Source organism: Teleopsis dalmanni, chromosome X, assembly GCF_002237135.1.
Source record: "Teleopsis dalmanni isolate 2A chromosome X, ASM223713v2, whole genome shotgun sequence".
In the NCBI taxonomy this organism is placed as follows: Eukaryota; Metazoa; Arthropoda; class Insecta; order Diptera; family Diopsidae; genus Teleopsis; species Teleopsis dalmanni.
Genome location: NC_051848.1, coordinates 57,993,723 through 58,011,664, shown reverse-complemented (window position 1 = coordinate 58,011,664; position 17,942 = coordinate 57,993,723). Strand labels below are relative to the sequence as shown.

Below are 17,942 nucleotides of genomic sequence, written 5' to 3'. Positions count from 1 at the left end.
GTTATGGTTGGCGACGCATTTGAACGTCAAGATATATGAATACAACGCAGAGATAACACAGTGCATACGATTGATGACAGTTATCGCTCTTGCGACGCTTTGTAATATCCATTGATATTCTTTTTTCATTTAAAATGTAGTGCTTATAAGGATTTGAAAATATTTGTAACATAAGTAATGCATGTGGACTTTTTGTAGTTCAAAAGAAAAAATCAATTCAAAATAATTTTCGTATTAAAATGCTAAAGGTTAAGTTGAATAACAACAAATATTATAACTCAGCTGAGCCAGGAAAATTAATTGCAAGCGGAAACAACGTTCGCCGGGTCAGCTAGTATATATATATATACTTATATATAATATATATATTCATATTTAGATTTTTTCATAACATTACAATAACGATGAACGATATATTTTTGATGTATTTGGCTTAGATACGAGCGATCTGGATAATTTTTTTTTACAAATTTGCCGAATTGCAACAAAAGACAATATTATTTATATAAAATATTTAATGACGTTCTGCTCGATATCTATGAATATTATAGTAAGATTTGCTCAAAAATCAAAATTATACTTTTAACGATTTACATTGAATCGTACTCATATCTTCTTATTCAATCTGTCAGATTTAGTTTAGATATATACCCTCTTTTTATTATGAAGTATTATGTATTAAATTTTATAATATTTCGGGTACACTTTTAGTGAACTGCTACGTCCAATACGGTACTTTGAACACACCATGATAACAGATGCATATTATTCTCTCATATAATATAACAGACATTTGAAATGAGCATAGAACACTGTAAATATATTACGAAAAAACAGTATAGAACTGTAAGTGGACATATTCCTTTAATAATCAAGCTTTCTTCTTCAATCAAATTCATTTTTCAATATTGTAGCGATTACTTTTTTTGTTTTCACCAAAATTGATAATCAAGAAAGTAAGTTCAATATTCTTTATTTTTATTTTTGGTGTTTTGTAGAAGTAAAAAATCCATGCGACCTACGTTTTTCACATTATTGAACTATATTATTAATATAATAAATAAACAGACCTTATTTACTATTCGTATTCAGGTGGTTAGAATGGTCAGAATCCAACTCGTCTAACTCGAAAGTGTAGACTTTTCCTTGAAGACAACCAGAAGAGGGCTGTCATAATTATTATATACGTAAAGAAATATTACAAAATATTAGGGTGATTAGGTTATGCGTTAATGACAACCCTAATCAAATAGTCTTTTTCTTTTTCTTGTTCTTGAGTTAGTGCTATTACGCACTTTTACTCTATAATGGCTGGGGGGCTTATCACTACCCCACACTAGACTCCCTGAACTGAATAGTAGCACAACTCTATGAACTATGTTTATAACGGATAATACTTGGAACCAGTAATTTTTAGCGAGAAATCTTAAACTCAATCATTTCAACCTAACCTGACAACATCAATCCATTGCGAATACATGTATGAATTTTTTTAAGTACTTTTAGAATTTGTTTTATATTTAATATGCATTGCTTAAACTGCCTTAACGAGAATTTTTATAATTTTTAAAAACAATTCAACTTAATTTTATTCTATTTTACAACTATTATTAAAAATATAGTTTCAATAAAATATTTTCCTTACGATATTAATAGCACATAATAAGAAAAGAAAAAAAAGATTGTACAAACCTCAACTTTAACACCAGGAAACTGAAACACTTTGATTGCGGATTTATCTTTCGGTGTGAAACTATAAAACTCACGCCGTCCCTTGTACCACTTGACGGCATACAAAGTATCACCCTCCAAATCGTAGAGGCATTTGAGCACCGCTTTATCGCCACGGCGAACAGCGTGTGGGATTTTAACACGCACGTCACGTAATGAGCTGACAAATTCTGAAATTAGAAAAAACATAAAATATTCATAAAATATATTGAATTTTTTCAATACTCTTAGGTATATAAGATTATATTGTTTTTGCGCCAAAAAGATACAATATTTCATGCCCAAGTGTGCTGATATTTCATACTCAATGGAATAGTTAAATTAATGGCATGAAATGTCTGGACATGAGAAATACAGTTAAGTGACCTTAAACAGTGGAACTCTTAGATACTCACTATGAGAGCATTTAAAAAAAAATTGTGCCTTTGGAAAAATTTGATTGTCCTTCACACTTAAGTAATGGTAGAAGCAGATACTTTAATGGGCTTTGAACTTATAGTTAAGAAACTTAGGGCTATCTTGAGAGGTTTAAATCAAGTTTCAATAAGTATCAAATGAAGCACAAAAAGCAAAGATTTCGATGCTTTTGTGAAGTCAGTGACGTTGTGCGGATACAAGAACTGGTATTCTATTAAATAAGTACAGTAAAGAAAACACCACAGGTTTTGAGAGACCTATGTCTTTGAACAAATCCAGGCAATTGGTGAAGTGAAACAAGAAGTTACACACGAGTACGTAATTATGGTTGGTTACATTTTTTGGAAAATTGGTGACGATTCTTATCATGCAGCTTTACAGTTTAACTTATTCGGTATAAAGTACAGAAGTGGATCAATATCGACGTTGAATAGAAAAATCGTTTCTGCAATAACATAAAACAGAAATAATTGGAAATAAGTCGTTTATATTTTGTAATTTGTCAATAGCATTGCTTGGAACTTTATTATCTTGCTAATTTTCTAGTATTAATAATAAACATTTAAATATCCATGTCTTTCACAATATTCCTTGATTTGTAATATTTTGCATATTACAAAGACTTTTTCTTGTTGTTGGGAGTAGGTTTGCTTCCAGTAATGGAAATGGCACTATCAAAAGGCACTATGTGAGCTTCCCTAATTCTTAAATTTATAAATGTTTTAAACTAATTTATAATAACGAATAATAAAGGTTTTAGATGTTGGACCATGAAAGTCAGACCGCTGAGAACTTCATTCCAGTAAAGTAGGGCCCAAATAGAAGTTAGTAGAATTAAAGTTAGTGAAAGTTGTTGCTTAACTTATAAAGTCTTATAACAAAGTTTCGGTTTGGTCTGAGTTGATTATGACAATTTCTAGCAGGTCATTTCAGCACAAACTCAACTCTCGGGGTCGTATTCGAGCTCATTGAAATACAGTAAGAAGTGTTGAGAAGATTTGTGCTTGATGAAACTGGACGATAATTGTCACAAGAGGTTCATGTGACCAAGTGAGATTTGAACTGATTGATAGAAGTAATGTTATTTCTGTGTTTGTCTCAAATGCGCCCCTAGACTTTGACAATGTACAAATCTTTTTAAACATGTTTGCTAAATGCAAGTAATTTGAAATAAATGTACAGAGACGTTTTATACAAAAAAAAGATTGTAGTTTGTGGAAATGGCAATTTAAAATCGAAAGTAGAAGAAACATCAAACGAAGAGGACATCAGTTTGAATTCAACACCTGTTTAACGACACGCTGTCGCACAGCACTACCACCAAACTCAATGCATCAAGAAAATGTGCAGACGTGATAAGCGCAATTGGACTGATAACTTAGCTCTGGAATTAAAACAAACGGCACAGCAATACAACATCAAACCTCTATACGACATTATGCGTAAGATTAGTGGCATAAGTAACACAGCATCCCGTCCGATAAAATCGAAACACGTGACTTAACTCAGAACAAAAATCGAACAAGTTGGCAGGTTTATGGAACATATCACCGAAGTATTTAATCCCATAAATCCCAAAGTGCTCGCCTTACATATACCACAAGGTGATAGCACTACCCAGATTCAGCCTCAAAACAGAATAAGTTTGCACTTACCAACTTTGCATGAAATTATCATGGCAACAAAGAACTTAAAAAATAACAAATTACCAGGTTATGACAGAATACACGTTGAAATTTTGCTAGTGTGCCCAGAGCACATAACGAAACACTGCTGTTTCCAATATTCAAATCCATTTCGATCGAAAAGAAGGTTCCCAACGACTAATTACAGGACATTCTTGTTGTTCTTCCAAAGAAAGGTGAACTTTCACTCTGTAAAAACTATCGTTGAAGTTTGTTCAAAAGCTCTTCTTTGAAACCCCAAGGCAGCCGTAAGAGGGAACGTCCTAAAAATACATGAAAAAGAACACTGCAAAATGGAAATCGATGAGTCCAGAAAAATGTGAAACAAGTTATAGATTTTGACGAAAAACCAAGAGCAGTAGATAGAAGTGCTGTATTGAGACCCTATGCTCCAGTGACAGATATAGGAACTGAAAATGATGTGGACATCGAATGCTGTTAAGGAAATTAAGAATTACAAAAATTGACAAAATATTAGATTTGAGTCATGAAATTTTAGTGTATTTACACGTATATCTTCTGTTTACTATTTATTTCTAAAACCACTGTTGATGGTTATTGATTGTGTTCAGCAGTTATGGTGTTTATGGTCATCTCAAGAATTCAAATTGATTCAAAATTGTTTGGGTCTTAAAAATTTTTAATTGTTACCTTCCTTTCCACTTAAAAAGGGATTTGCTGTCCTATCATATGCATTTTTAAGATATTATTTTTTGGTTATAGTGAACAGATGCTTATGGATGAAGTTTATGAACTTATCCAATTACACAAATATTCATTATAGAGTATTTTATTTTTCTAATGACCCAAAACTACCAGAACGAAAATAATTCATATTTCCTTTCAAAGTCGTTTGCTGTAATTTTGAGCTTTAAATAATCCTCAATTCAAAACCCATAAACTTGTGTTAAGCACCCAGTGAGTGTGCAACTCCTTACATGTATTAAATTTGAATTAGTCATTCAAACTGTAACACACTTTTAAATCTTATTTAAGGTTTGGTTAGAAAGTTCCATAAATCACATTCACACTTGTGTGAAACCAATGAAATCATTTCACTCTGCAAAGCAAAAACGCAAACTTAATTTACTTCATGGCATTTTTTGCTCGAACTGAAGAACTGAAGTACTGAAGTAGTTTTAAAATTCGAGATCAGTCCGAAAGCAAAAGTGATTGCTTCGGTGCGGTAAGTGGTGGTGTTGCAGGTACGGACTCTGAGGAAGATGTCAGGTGCACGCAAAAAGCAGATATATTGAAAAACTTGTTGCAAACGTAATGTCGATGGGAAAACTAAACCAGAAATAATCAAATTTTATTTTAACAAAAAGGAAAGAAATAGAAACTAAAAATTTCATTTGAAAATTTAAATTTCATTATACAAGAATTTTTTTCCAACTCAAGTGTAGCCATCAAATGTTCTCTTGATTGCTCTCATAGCTTACTCTTTACTATTTATGTCATTTAAAATACTTAACAAAAATTCAATGTCACGTACAAAATTTTCCTAGTGCATGATAATATCTTCACCATCGCCAGCAACATCACCATCACCAGCAACATCGCCATCACCATCACCATCACCATCACCATCATCACATTAGCATCATTATCATGGCATCATATTATGTCATTTGGCACAACTGACAACTACATTACCTTGAGATACTTTTCAACTTCATTCGTACTTCACTCGCAGTTTATTCGTAATATGTTCTAAACGTTATGCACAGCCACTCATCGCATGTAATGTATTCTATTCTACTCCATTTCGACTGAAGTCGGTGAGGTAAAATTTATACGTCCTCTGCCCACACAATATTGTCAATATTTGCTAAAACAATTCCGGCACACAAATATTTCTTTATTTGTCTTAATCAAGTAAAAAATATGTTCACACAGCGTGTGCATAAAATATTAAACTTCTTAAAGCAGATACATCTGCGATATGTTATGTGGGAGCTGAATATGTGGGAGAACTGTGAGAACAATATTACCTAAAAAATAGAGCACATAAAATAGGGGAAACGAGATAGCTTACAAAGTTCAAGATAAAAACAATATATTTATAGTGATAAATTTTGACCACATCAAATTCAGATTTCAAGGCTTCATTTGATATGAGCAGATGTGTTGTATCTGAGAGTTATTGTGACAAGAAGTCCAAATATTGGGGGACAAATATTTTTTAATACAGGTGGAAATATGCAAAAATAAATAAATATTATACAGAAACACTGAGTTAATTGGAAGTCATCAGTTAAATGTAAATATGTATATAAATATAAATACGTGAATGACAAATATTAGAATATCGTTCAGAATTTGAAAATAATTTTGTTTTTGATAATAATTTTCTTTTGTTGAAAGTGACACATCTATACTATTTAGAAGTTAGAAGGGTTCGAATAGAAATGAAAAGACAACAACAAAAATTTTAGTTAGTTTATTGAAGTTTGGCTGACAATACAACGCTGTTTTAAGTATTGTCAAATACTTACCATCAGTGGGCTTAGAAAATATTTGAGTTAGTTTAAATTCCGTATATAATTTACCAGGCTTTGTATTTATTGACTTATTATGAATTGTATCTCCTGAAATTGAAACTAGTACTTTGTGCCCAAATCTCAAAATTAAACACAAAACAATTGTTATAAGCTAAAAATAAACTAGAAGGTATAAGAAATGAAACTAGAATCCTTATTCTTGAAATGAATGAAGAATCAGACGACATTACTACATTAAGCTGGTTTGAGAGTTTTATTCCTTATCCGGAGATGGTAGCATCAAGAAGCTATTTTGTTATACCATATATTTACCATGCTGTTATAGGTAGGTGAAATGTAAATAAGCTTAATTTCACTTTCCCTGTACTGTTAGGTAGAAGGTTTGTTTCATTAGAATCATTTATATATGCAGGCATATACCTATGTACATATGCAGGCATATATGTTATATATGTTATGATAAATGTAAATATTAGGTCAATTTTAATTCTGAGTAAATCGTTGAGGCATCAAAGAATGAAGTGTGTATAAAATGAAGCCTAAAAGTGGATAAGAAGTGTGTGCTGTGACAAAATTGATGATCTGGTGTCTTGACTTTGAGCATCAGTAAACACGAACTAAAAGAGTTTCGACAGTAATAGTATGCTGATATAAAAGCAATATATATATATACAAATACATTTATGCCAACATGTATCTAATTAATTTCTTATCATTGAAATTGTAAGATAGTTGTATCTATATATCTATATCTATATATCTATATATCTATATACACGGTACTAGCCCCCACCGGAGCGGAGCACTGCGATCATGATTGATCTTTTTCAGTACAAAAAATTTAAATAGAGTAGAAATAAACAGGGTACTAGCTCCCACCTGAGCGGAGCACTGCAACCATGATTGATTTTTTGTGCTGAAAAAAATCAATCATGGTCGCAGTGCTCCACTCTGGTGGGAGCTAGTACCCTATTTATTTCTATTCTATTTAAATTTTTAAGATATCATTCAACGACGATTTTTTATCTCAGTAATGTATTTAGAATTCATTGTATTTTCCCAACTTTAAAAGAGCATATTAAGCTCTATAAGTCCAATGCCTTTGGAGCAGATATGTTATATGATAAAATTATAAATCTGGAGTTTCTATTCCAGACTAAGATTTGAATTTTTGTACAGTTGCAGTAAATTTAATATCATTTGCATTTTTAGTTATAAATCTATTTAGCCTCAATAAGTCATCTGTCAGTATGTATACCACGACACTTCACATGATTTGATTATGGAATACTGATATTATTGAACTTCAGGGGAGAGCATGTTTCATTAAGTATTATGAAAGTAACTTTAGGCTATATTAATTTTAACGCACTATTTTTCAAAGTCATTTTGCTACACGGCAAACTAATGAGCCAAGGGCGTAATCCTTAACTTGTGTATCTAATTCGGTAAAGTCTGTGTTCAGTCAAAGCTATTCTCGTATTCTTCCCACAAAGTCCGTGATTGAATTGGATAATATGATTTTAGTATTATAGCAAATAGTTGACAAATGTTATTTAGCGTGAAAGCAATTATTGCATCAGAAAATATCAGATCCCAATGATTGTCGTCTTCAAGCAATTGCAACTCATGTGCCTTAATATGTATTGAACACGTCTATGGACTTTTTGCAAAAATTCGAAAGACTGATCTTATTCGCTGGTCTTAGAATATTTACCAACAACAGAATTAAATAAACATTCACAAGGTTTTAAATGTACTGTGTAAAGTCGTCCAAAAGTAGCTTTTAATATACTTTGAATTGATGGGTGTTTCAATTGTTTTTTAGGGTTATATTTTCTACATTCTCGTCGTTTCTTGATATACAGTCGTGGATATTAGTGGATATAATATTATTACATTTATTAGTGAATATTAATTGCGACCAATTTTTTTTGCAACTGAAATTTAAAATGCTGACGGTGGGTTGTAGGGTACTTTTAATTTATGATTGTATGTAGTTTTGGAAGAAAAAATTAAAAAAAATTCTTCAAAAAGAAAAATTTGTTGAAAAACAATTGTTATGGGACATCGCGACAACAGCGTCACCTTTCAGTCCTATCCTATATCGTATAAGTCCTATAACTGTCCTATCTTTTAAACGAAAAGAAACCGATTGGGTGGTTTCAAAGATAAGCGTGTATGAACACATTGCTAAGAGACTTTTACACATATTATTATTATGTTGCAGCTATTTGAGCCAGTGAAAGGTATCTTCAAAACCTCTCTTTATATACGTTATAATAATAATAATAATTACAACATATAAGAAAATTAAAGTAAAAATTGATAATACAAAGTAAAAGGAAGTGAGGACTCTAATATATACTTGGTAGGAAAGAAATTAAATCCTACATCAATTTAATAGTTTTGTGTTATCTGTCATCAACATCATCTGTTACTCGACCTTCTGGAGGCATAGTGACTCCTAATAATGCGTATACGTGTACGGGTATAATATGATATAAATACGAGTAATTGCATTTAAATTATAATTACACTTGAAACTAATACGATAATTATAATTCACTAACTAAATTAAATTAATAGTGTACAAATCAAATTTGTACTTCAGATAAATAAAAACTAAAATCCATTTAATCGTTCCTCATTTATTATTCGGTATTTTTGTTAATATTTAGGCGCAGCACAAATCAAATCAAATATTCCAATAAATTTTGTTATTGTTTTCGTTTGGGGAGTGAGGAGCGAGGAGCGAGGAGGGGCGCAGGCAACTTGTCGTTAATGATTGATTTTGTTATAACAATTTTGTGTTGGGCGTGCTGATTGCCTTTTAATAAATACGCAAATAAATGCTCTGCTCTTTGTCAATATTTATTGTCTACCTTTAGGTTGCCATTAAATTTGAATTCGATTGTACCTGCTTTTGTTCAACTATACTCCAGTACGTCTGTACGTCTGTACGCCTATAAGCCTATAAGCCCGTTTGGCTGTTTGCTATTCTTGTTGTTGTTTTTATTAGTGTTATTATTGTTTTTGGTTTTGTTACTGTTTTGACATTTGTCTGGTTGATAATTTTGTTGTTAATTGTAGTGTAACATGCCAACAATAAAACTTTTATTTATGTTATTTATTTATAAATGAAATTTATGTGCATTAATCACAGTTGGGAAAAGTTCAAGTATAAAATATTGCAAAACGAATAAATATTCAAAGAATGCGGCATACTTTTAGGCACAAAAGCTTATTGAATATAGGTGGAGCTCACAACATATTCCATGTAACTACTACAAGCTAATTGAATTTTCTATTCAAAATATTTTAATAATAATTTTATTAGACCTGATGATATGCTATCAGTGATTAAAAATTTGAAAAAGAAAAAGAAACGAAAACCTAAGGTAAAAGGTTTTAAAATTACGATTTAATACTACAAGTTTAAGCGAATGAAGTGCTACCCATTCAAGTAATCATATTTTTTTGTGTTAAATTATTATTTATGTGTCTAAATTACAAAAATTTATGAAAATAATCAAAATTTTATAATCCATTCACTCTACCTCGATATGGCCACCTTTAGTCTTCACTATGGCCATCAAACGGTTGAAAAATGTTTTACATGCTTTACGATTATGATCTTCCCATATTTTGGCTCATTCCTGAATAATGGTTTTCTTCAGCGCATCCATACTGGCATATTTTTTAGTCCCCACCTTGCTCTTCACCTCTCCAAAATGGCCCAAATAGAATAGTCCATCAGATTTGAGTCTGGCGAATTCGAAAGCCATTTTATGGACGAAATGAAGCGTGTAACATGATTTTCTAAATATTTTTCGTTCATATAAGCCGAGACCGAGACCGTTGCCGAGTCGTGTTGGAACGTCCATTATTATTATTATTATTATTATTATTATTATTATTATTATTATTAAAGAGTAGTCGTGAAGATTGCCCAACAGCCGGTACTGCGGCCAGAAGAGACCTATTGTACCAGAAACAACCGAAATTTTTGCGTGTTCAGCACTTTCCAAAATATTTTTTCAAAAATAAGTCGCATTGACTTTGACACCAGGTTCGATGAAAACGATTGGAGAGCGTTCACCCAATTGCCCAGACCATAACTTATGATCGAAAATTAGTTCGAGTAGCCATTCGTAGTCTCAAATTTTCGACAGTGCGTTCAGTTAAGTAAACACGATCATTTTGAAACGAAAGTAACAGCTCTTTTACTCTTTCGAGTCTAACTTATTGTTGTTTCGGTGTAACATTTTGTGCCTTTTGGAATTTGTAAGGATTTACCTTGAGCTCATTTTGGAATATGCGTTGGATGCTTTGCTGGAATGTTAATTTGGAACCCTTAAATAAGGCTTGGATTGGTTCTAAATATTGCTATATTTTCTATAAATTGTATCTCAGTACCTATGTTACACAATATAATGTATGCACCAGGCGGAGTAAATAAATGGTCACGAACTATTGTTATTAACCCAGACACAGGCTATTTTATCCTGTCTATACCCTGACTATTATGATGGTCATTATTAGTGATGTTATAACCACTGATGATGATGATGATGTCTATTGTTTTACAAATTAATTAAAAGCTTTAAAAAACTAATTGTTTTCTGTTGTTTTTATTTAATGAAAATAAATTTTTTTCGACGTTTGATTCCATCATTAAAAATTTTTCTTGTTTTGTGAGTAGTTGTTTAGTCGTTGTGAAGGCCTAACAGTTGCCTAGAGTAATATTTATTTAAATAGCCATCTTTATGTTAAATGAAACTCTATTTGTTTTTTTTTTTTCAATTAAATTCTTCAATTAGATTCTTCAATTAAATATTCCATTGAAGCATGCTTATGTGATCTGTTTTTTACTTTCTAAAGAAACCACCTGCTATTCTTATGAGCAACATTTTTCTAAAGACCAGTGGATATGCTTTCCTGATTCCTTTTTCACTTTAGGTTAGGACTTTTTCTATTTTCTATTTGTTACTTTTCATTTTATTGTAATTTACTGACCATGAAATGACTTACAAATAATCCCAAATAAACTCAATACCTATTGTCATTATATTCCTATTGAACATGTCCTTTACTGTAAATAACAAATGATTTGTTTTATTTCTCAGTTGTGCTCGTAAAAAAGGAATAAAAAAAATGAACTAACATTTTCATTGAATAGCATTCGAAGACAACAAATATGTGAGTAAGAATCAATGCACATCAAATAAAGTTAATATGCTCATTTATTTTAAAATGACGTTGGCTGTGACATGATGTCACATATACCAACTAAGTGAAGTAAAAACACCATTCCAATGCGTCGCCACTCCGACCAAGATATGAGCCAGCCAACTTACTAACTAAGCCAACTGAACATGGACAAATAATATAAATGAAGAACCAACATTGTCCGTGCCGTACTGTCGAGGTACGAAGTTATGGACAGACTTGCAGGAATACTTGCCGGAGTATAACAATCACCAATACGGTAAGCAATGCCTTCATGGGACATACTCATACGTACTAATAGAAAAATGTTGAGCATAGCACAAAAATTCTCATGTTATGTCAAAGTGGCACCATTGGCTATGTTACGAAAGCACACATAACACTTTTTTGCTTGCCTTTTTTCACCAACTATCGATTACTCAATAGCAACAATACCGTGCAGCGACAACAACAGCTCCAGCAGCTATAGCAGCCATACTAGAAGCAGGCAGCTGCAGCCACAGCTACAGCTACAGCAACAATCTGAAAAACAACTAGCAAAACAATAACAACATCAAAACAACAATGAACGTCATTCATCTTATCAGCATACGACGGCAGTATGTCGGCATAGCGATATGTGGCACGTTACACGATACGAAACGGAACGGAACGCCGTACTGTACAGGAAGCATTAAAGGAAACGAAAGGATGAAATAAAATTTAGTACAAAAAAAATGGAGGAGAAAAACACTCTGGCATACCTTGAGCAGCAATAAGGAAAATGCGAAACAATAAAGAAAAATTGAAAAATTGCGAATATTTCTGTTTGTGATTTGCTTGATTGAGGGTAGACAAGCACTGTGAACGATATGATGGCATTGCAGAAAACTAGGAAAAACGAAAATAATAGGAAAATCTAGAGAGGAGAAATAAGAAAAATGAAATTGTTGGACAAATCGTTTTAAGATGGAAACAGATTTCCTGTTTTTCCCCCTCCTCTAGTTGGAGTGTGAAAAGCAATTTGTGGAAATTTACGTGCTGCAATAATTGAAGCATAATTTAGTGGGTAAGCAATAAGAATGGGAATTATGGAAGCAAACAAGAATGAGGTTTGTTGACTTTGGAAAGCTCTAAGGTTTTTATAAAATAATTATGATACAAAAATTGAAAACTAATTACATATGATTCGCTTGATTAGAAAAATTTTACAGTTTAATTTAAGCAAATGGAATAGTTAATAAAATGAAATAGTACAAATAAGACTACGCATCACAAGTTCTGATTTTCACAAAATCAAACTAAATAGTTTCTGCAGTGTTTTATTCTCGAAGGACCAAGATATTCCAATCCAGCAATTTTGATGTTGAAGATACGTCATGTTTAGATGTTTAGTAAGGCCACTTAAACTCAACAAAAGGCATGAATAATCGCGTTCCCAAAGAGGCCTTAAGGCAGCCTACAATGAAACTGTGTCAATAATAAACAAAATTACCAAATTATTATAATTATTTCATACTGCATTACTAGCTTAAGGACTCAACAAAAGTTTTCCAACAATTTCTATTTCGTTAAACGATTTGCCAGTTTTATGAAGTACTGTTTTCTTGGGGTTATTTTAGGTCTGCCTCTGCCTCGTATTTCTTGAGGGTTTCAGGTAAGTGCATAAGGTCAACATAGAGTTCACGTAATATGTGTCCTATCTATCCACATTTTCGCTTTCGTATATCATCGTTCATATTTATTTGACCTGTGAATCTCCAAGAATTGCGATGCTTAGTTAAGAACTCTTGTATTCTATATTCATATAATATCATTTATTATAATAATTAATGCCTGTATTTGAGTGTTCAGAGTGCTTAGTGTCATTTAAATTGATGCCATCATGATTGAAGCAACAACCTTGGTGAAAGAGAGTTCCAATAAAATTTCTTTTTTTTTAAAATAATACGTGACGGTTGATTATATTTTTCGTGTAAAAATATTTAGATTAATTTTTCTAGATATGCCAGACTTAAATACTTTCCCAACAGAAGTCCAAATTTGAAACACCAAATAATGTTTTGTTTTTCAGTTGTCCACTGGCTACTTGCTACTGATATATCTATGACGATATATATATCATCGATAAATCTCAAGACCTTGTATATCATAACCGTGTTATGTGTTTCGTGTTAGAGCCCTAACGTGATATGGATTGCAGTGGAAGAAAATTTATTGTTTAGTATAAAGTGACAAGAATGAATTCTGATAGCTGCTAAAAACGATAAGACGTGAAGAATCCTATACAAAACTAGAGACGATGAAGTGAAAGAGCAGCTTCACGTGTACGAAAACGGTAAATAGGTACTGCTCTCAATAATAAATTGTTTGATTCGTGAAAGAATTAAATACGGTCATTTTAATAGGAAGCTCATATGCAAATTAAGATAATATAAAATCTGTAAGAAGTTAAGCACTACTTATTATAAAAATTTGACTGGACATGAACCATTATGTTCAGCGGTTAATATTAACAATAGTTGTCTTTTTGTTAGTGTTCTAAGGCCGTTGCGTTGAGGTTAATTCAATTTTCTATAGTAAAAGAATTTTGGAAAGTGCTCTGAAGCCGTGAAAAATCACATATATTATTATGTAGAGAGTGAACATTTCTATAATATTCTGACTTAATAAAAAAAAACATGCACCAATCACTAATAATTGAGAGATAATATGGCGTACTGTAACGCGACAGTGATGTCCATATTCATTAGATCACGTAATCCTGATCAATTTTTCACGAGACACATTTTCTATATCAAAACCAACATAAATGAGTAGTAGTGTGCATATACTTACCATATATGCTTTGATAATTAAAATAAAGGTTTCGAAGATCGCATAAAGCTTCCGAAAATCCCATGATCACCAGACTTAATTCCGATCAACTTTTCATTGAGTCCCATTCTATATGCCAAAGTCAATAAAGCCAATGTGCCAATGTTGATATGTGCCCAGGGAGCATTTTAATGATCAAAATTTAACAAATTTTCATGCACTTTGGTACTTTAAATAAATCTTCTAAAAGTTCGACGTACCGCATGCAATAAGTGTGTCCACCTTCGCACAGTGTGTCAAAATAGAAATTAGTCGATCAAAACTTTGTATTTTTTGAACCAGTACAGATACTGAAATGTGATTTTTTCTTAAATTAATTTTTGAGATGGCGTCAAAAGAATGAATCTCATTTTAAATTGGCCTATAGAAATCCAAACAAATTTGAACCCAAACGTGATTAATTTCACATTTCTTTTACTTTCCTCAAAATCCATGAAAGGTAAATCCATGAAATTTGGTACGCTGTATTATGACCGCCCAACTGGCATTATATTGTTGCGATGGATCAATTAGGTGATCATAGACACTATTAAGTAAAAATGCTTCAGACACTAACTGGCTTAACATTCAAACAAAGCAGAAGATTACAGATGGCAATAATAATGATTATAATAATATAATAATAGTTAAACTATTCTGCTATAAGCAGCTTATTCGTCCTCTCCTTACTTATGCTTTCCCTATTTGGTCTGCCATTACTTCTGCTCAGATAGAAAGAGTCCGCCTGTTTGAGCGGAAACTTCTCCGTGATTGCATCAACTATAAGCGCAAGCCTAATGGCAAGCACTTCTCTATCTCCACTCTGTATGACAATGCCAAGATCACTCGTATTGGTGAGTACCTTTTGACACTCACCCTTAGGTATCTCACCCGGCTCCACGACCTCCTTCCTGATGTCTCTTGTCCAGATATCCTCCCAGTAGACTTTGTTTTAGCTTTACGTTTCAAACCTCCACAGTACCTTCTCCACTATTTTGATGAGCTTGACCAAAATCCTCTCGCTATTCCCCTCTTTAAGCGCGGCTTTCGTGACCCTGGTCACAAAGTATATCACTAGTCTCACCCCCGCTAACTAGCCGTAACTCCACTATCTTCATTATTATCCTTTCTTCTTAATTCATGCCCTTGCTTTCTGACTTAGATGAACCTAGTTCACTAGGTATTAAATCTATCTACTTTCTCTCTCCCCTGATTACTGGAATGAAGTTTCCACAAGTTCCCACAGTGTGAATCTTCTCCATTCATTCCTAAGAGCTGGTTTTAGTGGGTTCAAGTCTCACACTGTGGCTTTCGATGCTTACCACCTATTGCAAAAAAAAAATGTCCTTAGAACTTTATATTTTCAGCATTTACATATTTTGGTAGTAGAAAATATACTGCAGACTACTTTTTTTTATGCAATAGACTATATCTTTTTTTTGTTTGTTTCTTTTTATATATTTATTTCTTAAAAACAATTCTAAAAGTCTAATAATATCTAGTGTATTTTTTGATTTCCTGTCCAAATTAAGCATTTAAAAAAACAAAAAACCAAAAACCTACTAATTAATATTACGATTATTCCAGATTATTACCTAAACTAATTTTATTAGTTGTTTTTGTTTTTGTACTTAGGATGATTGTTTCCTTTTATTGAAGTCTGTGAAGGATATATTTATTTTAATCCTCTTAACAAGAAACCAGTAGCACTAATGAACTGAAATAACTCAATAAGGAATTTACTAAATGATAAAAACTGTAATCATTTTGTCAAATTAAACACCTTCATCCATCACAATTTAACAAATAAATCAACTCTTATCTGCCTTAATGACAACTGACAGTTGCTCTAACCACACTTTTAATATTTTATTGCCAACAAGATGAACGACCAATCATCCAATCAAGCATAGCACCAACCAACCAACCAACCAAATGAATACGCAAACAAATGATATACGCAACGCCCATTACAACAACAATTACGACTAATACGAGGACAGGAGCCGGGGCAGAAAAATGTAACGAAAACATTCTTCTTCATTTCTGATGGCTAAATTCCTATTAATAAAACCGTTAAGGTGTTTTGGCCGCTCGTATAATTGATGAAGGCGGCTCGCCGTGTCCGTTACTGTTGCTGACGTTTTTGCTGAAAGCGTGGCTGAGAGCAGTACATTTAAAAAGAACCCAAGATATTTGTATATTTTCCAAAGATATTTTTACTTTGGGCTTACTTTATGCAAGAAACTAAACTTTGCCTAGACGCCTAATTTAATTACTCACTCACACGACTAACTCCTGCAAATACTCCTCAGAAAAAAGAAATTTGTATCCTTTGATTTAGTATGGCACTGCGTCACTTGCATTCACATAACTAACTCAGCTTAAGCCGTGACGTTGTGCGGCATGATAACGAAAAGTGATTAAAGTCCAACTAACGTATCTGCGCTTGTTTTTATTAATTGAAATTAAGCTGAAAGGAGCAAGAAAAAATTCATTCCACCAGAGTCGTCCTATTGCCTAAGCGGTGGGATGGGTTTTGTGTGGGAACTGCTGAGCTGCGACGGAAGTCTTGTATGCAGCCAGCACACCACGGCACGGCACGGGAACGAAAATAAATTGTATCCTATTCCGAGGTGGTACAACAAATTGTATGTTGCTGTGGCGATTATGTTCATTTATATAAATCGTTGATAATTTTTCAAAATTAAAGAAGTTTTTTATTCTACTTTAACATCTACATCTACATCTACTTCTCATGTTCTTTATTCCTTCTTTGATTCTCCTTTGTTTCTACGGGCACCTTATTTCGGAACGTACGAAACGAAAAATATATAAAGTGGGCACGAGCATATGGCTTGCTTTATCTGGGCAGTGCGGCAAATAATGAGTGCCAATTTTATGGAAATATCCTAATGGTTCAAGCCCTTGATAAAGTGAATAAGTTTTAATATTCAATGTTTTATCACGTACACGGCAATTTTGTGCGCCCACCGTCAGGTATTTAAATTGATATATACGGCGTTATTAAAAATAATAAAACAAAATTTCGGAAATTGCATTACAAACTTCCGGTATTTGGTTACACTGAGCCCACTAATAGATCCAACGCGCTTTCACATTGTTCTACACACAATGCCCGCATATAATTAAGTGCGCAAATAGAAATTTTAAATATGCTGTCACGTATATTAAACTTTAAATGATAATAATTATTATAAATTGTTTTGTGCTAATTTAATGTACTTGTCCAAAAACATTTATCAACTTTTACACCTCTTTAATATATATATTATAAGTTGAAATTCAAAAAAATACACCTCAATATACATGTAAGTGCAGACCAATATAGAATTATAAGCAGGGTTTTGGCGATATGTACCCGGCTCCTTACAAATTTGAAGAAAATTTTGGAAAATTATGGAAGATGCAACAGTATGTGATATTTTAAATAAAAAACTCATACAAAATCCATACAATAATGTGATAACGAGGTTCGTTCTCATGCGCATATATCCATGTTTCTTCCCCTGTCACC

The 17,942-nt window shown here is 32.5% G+C and overlaps 1 protein-coding gene across 1 annotated transcript in view; it reads right to left on the bottom strand.

The window, feature by feature from the left end:
• LOC119688460 overlaps positions 1–14,450 on the bottom strand; it is a 36,922-nt gene extending 22,472 nt beyond the window's left edge. Inside the window, exons 1-2 of the mRNA XM_038103137.1 lie at positions 14,387–14,450; positions 1,693–1,901 (exon numbers count right to left, since the gene is read on the bottom strand). Coding sequence (XP_037959065.1) covers positions 1,693–1,901; positions 14,387–14,450 — 273 coding nt within the window. The remainder of the gene's footprint in view (positions 1–1,692; positions 1,902–14,386) is intronic.
• Between the last annotated feature and the right edge of the window lie 3,492 nt (positions 14,451–17,942).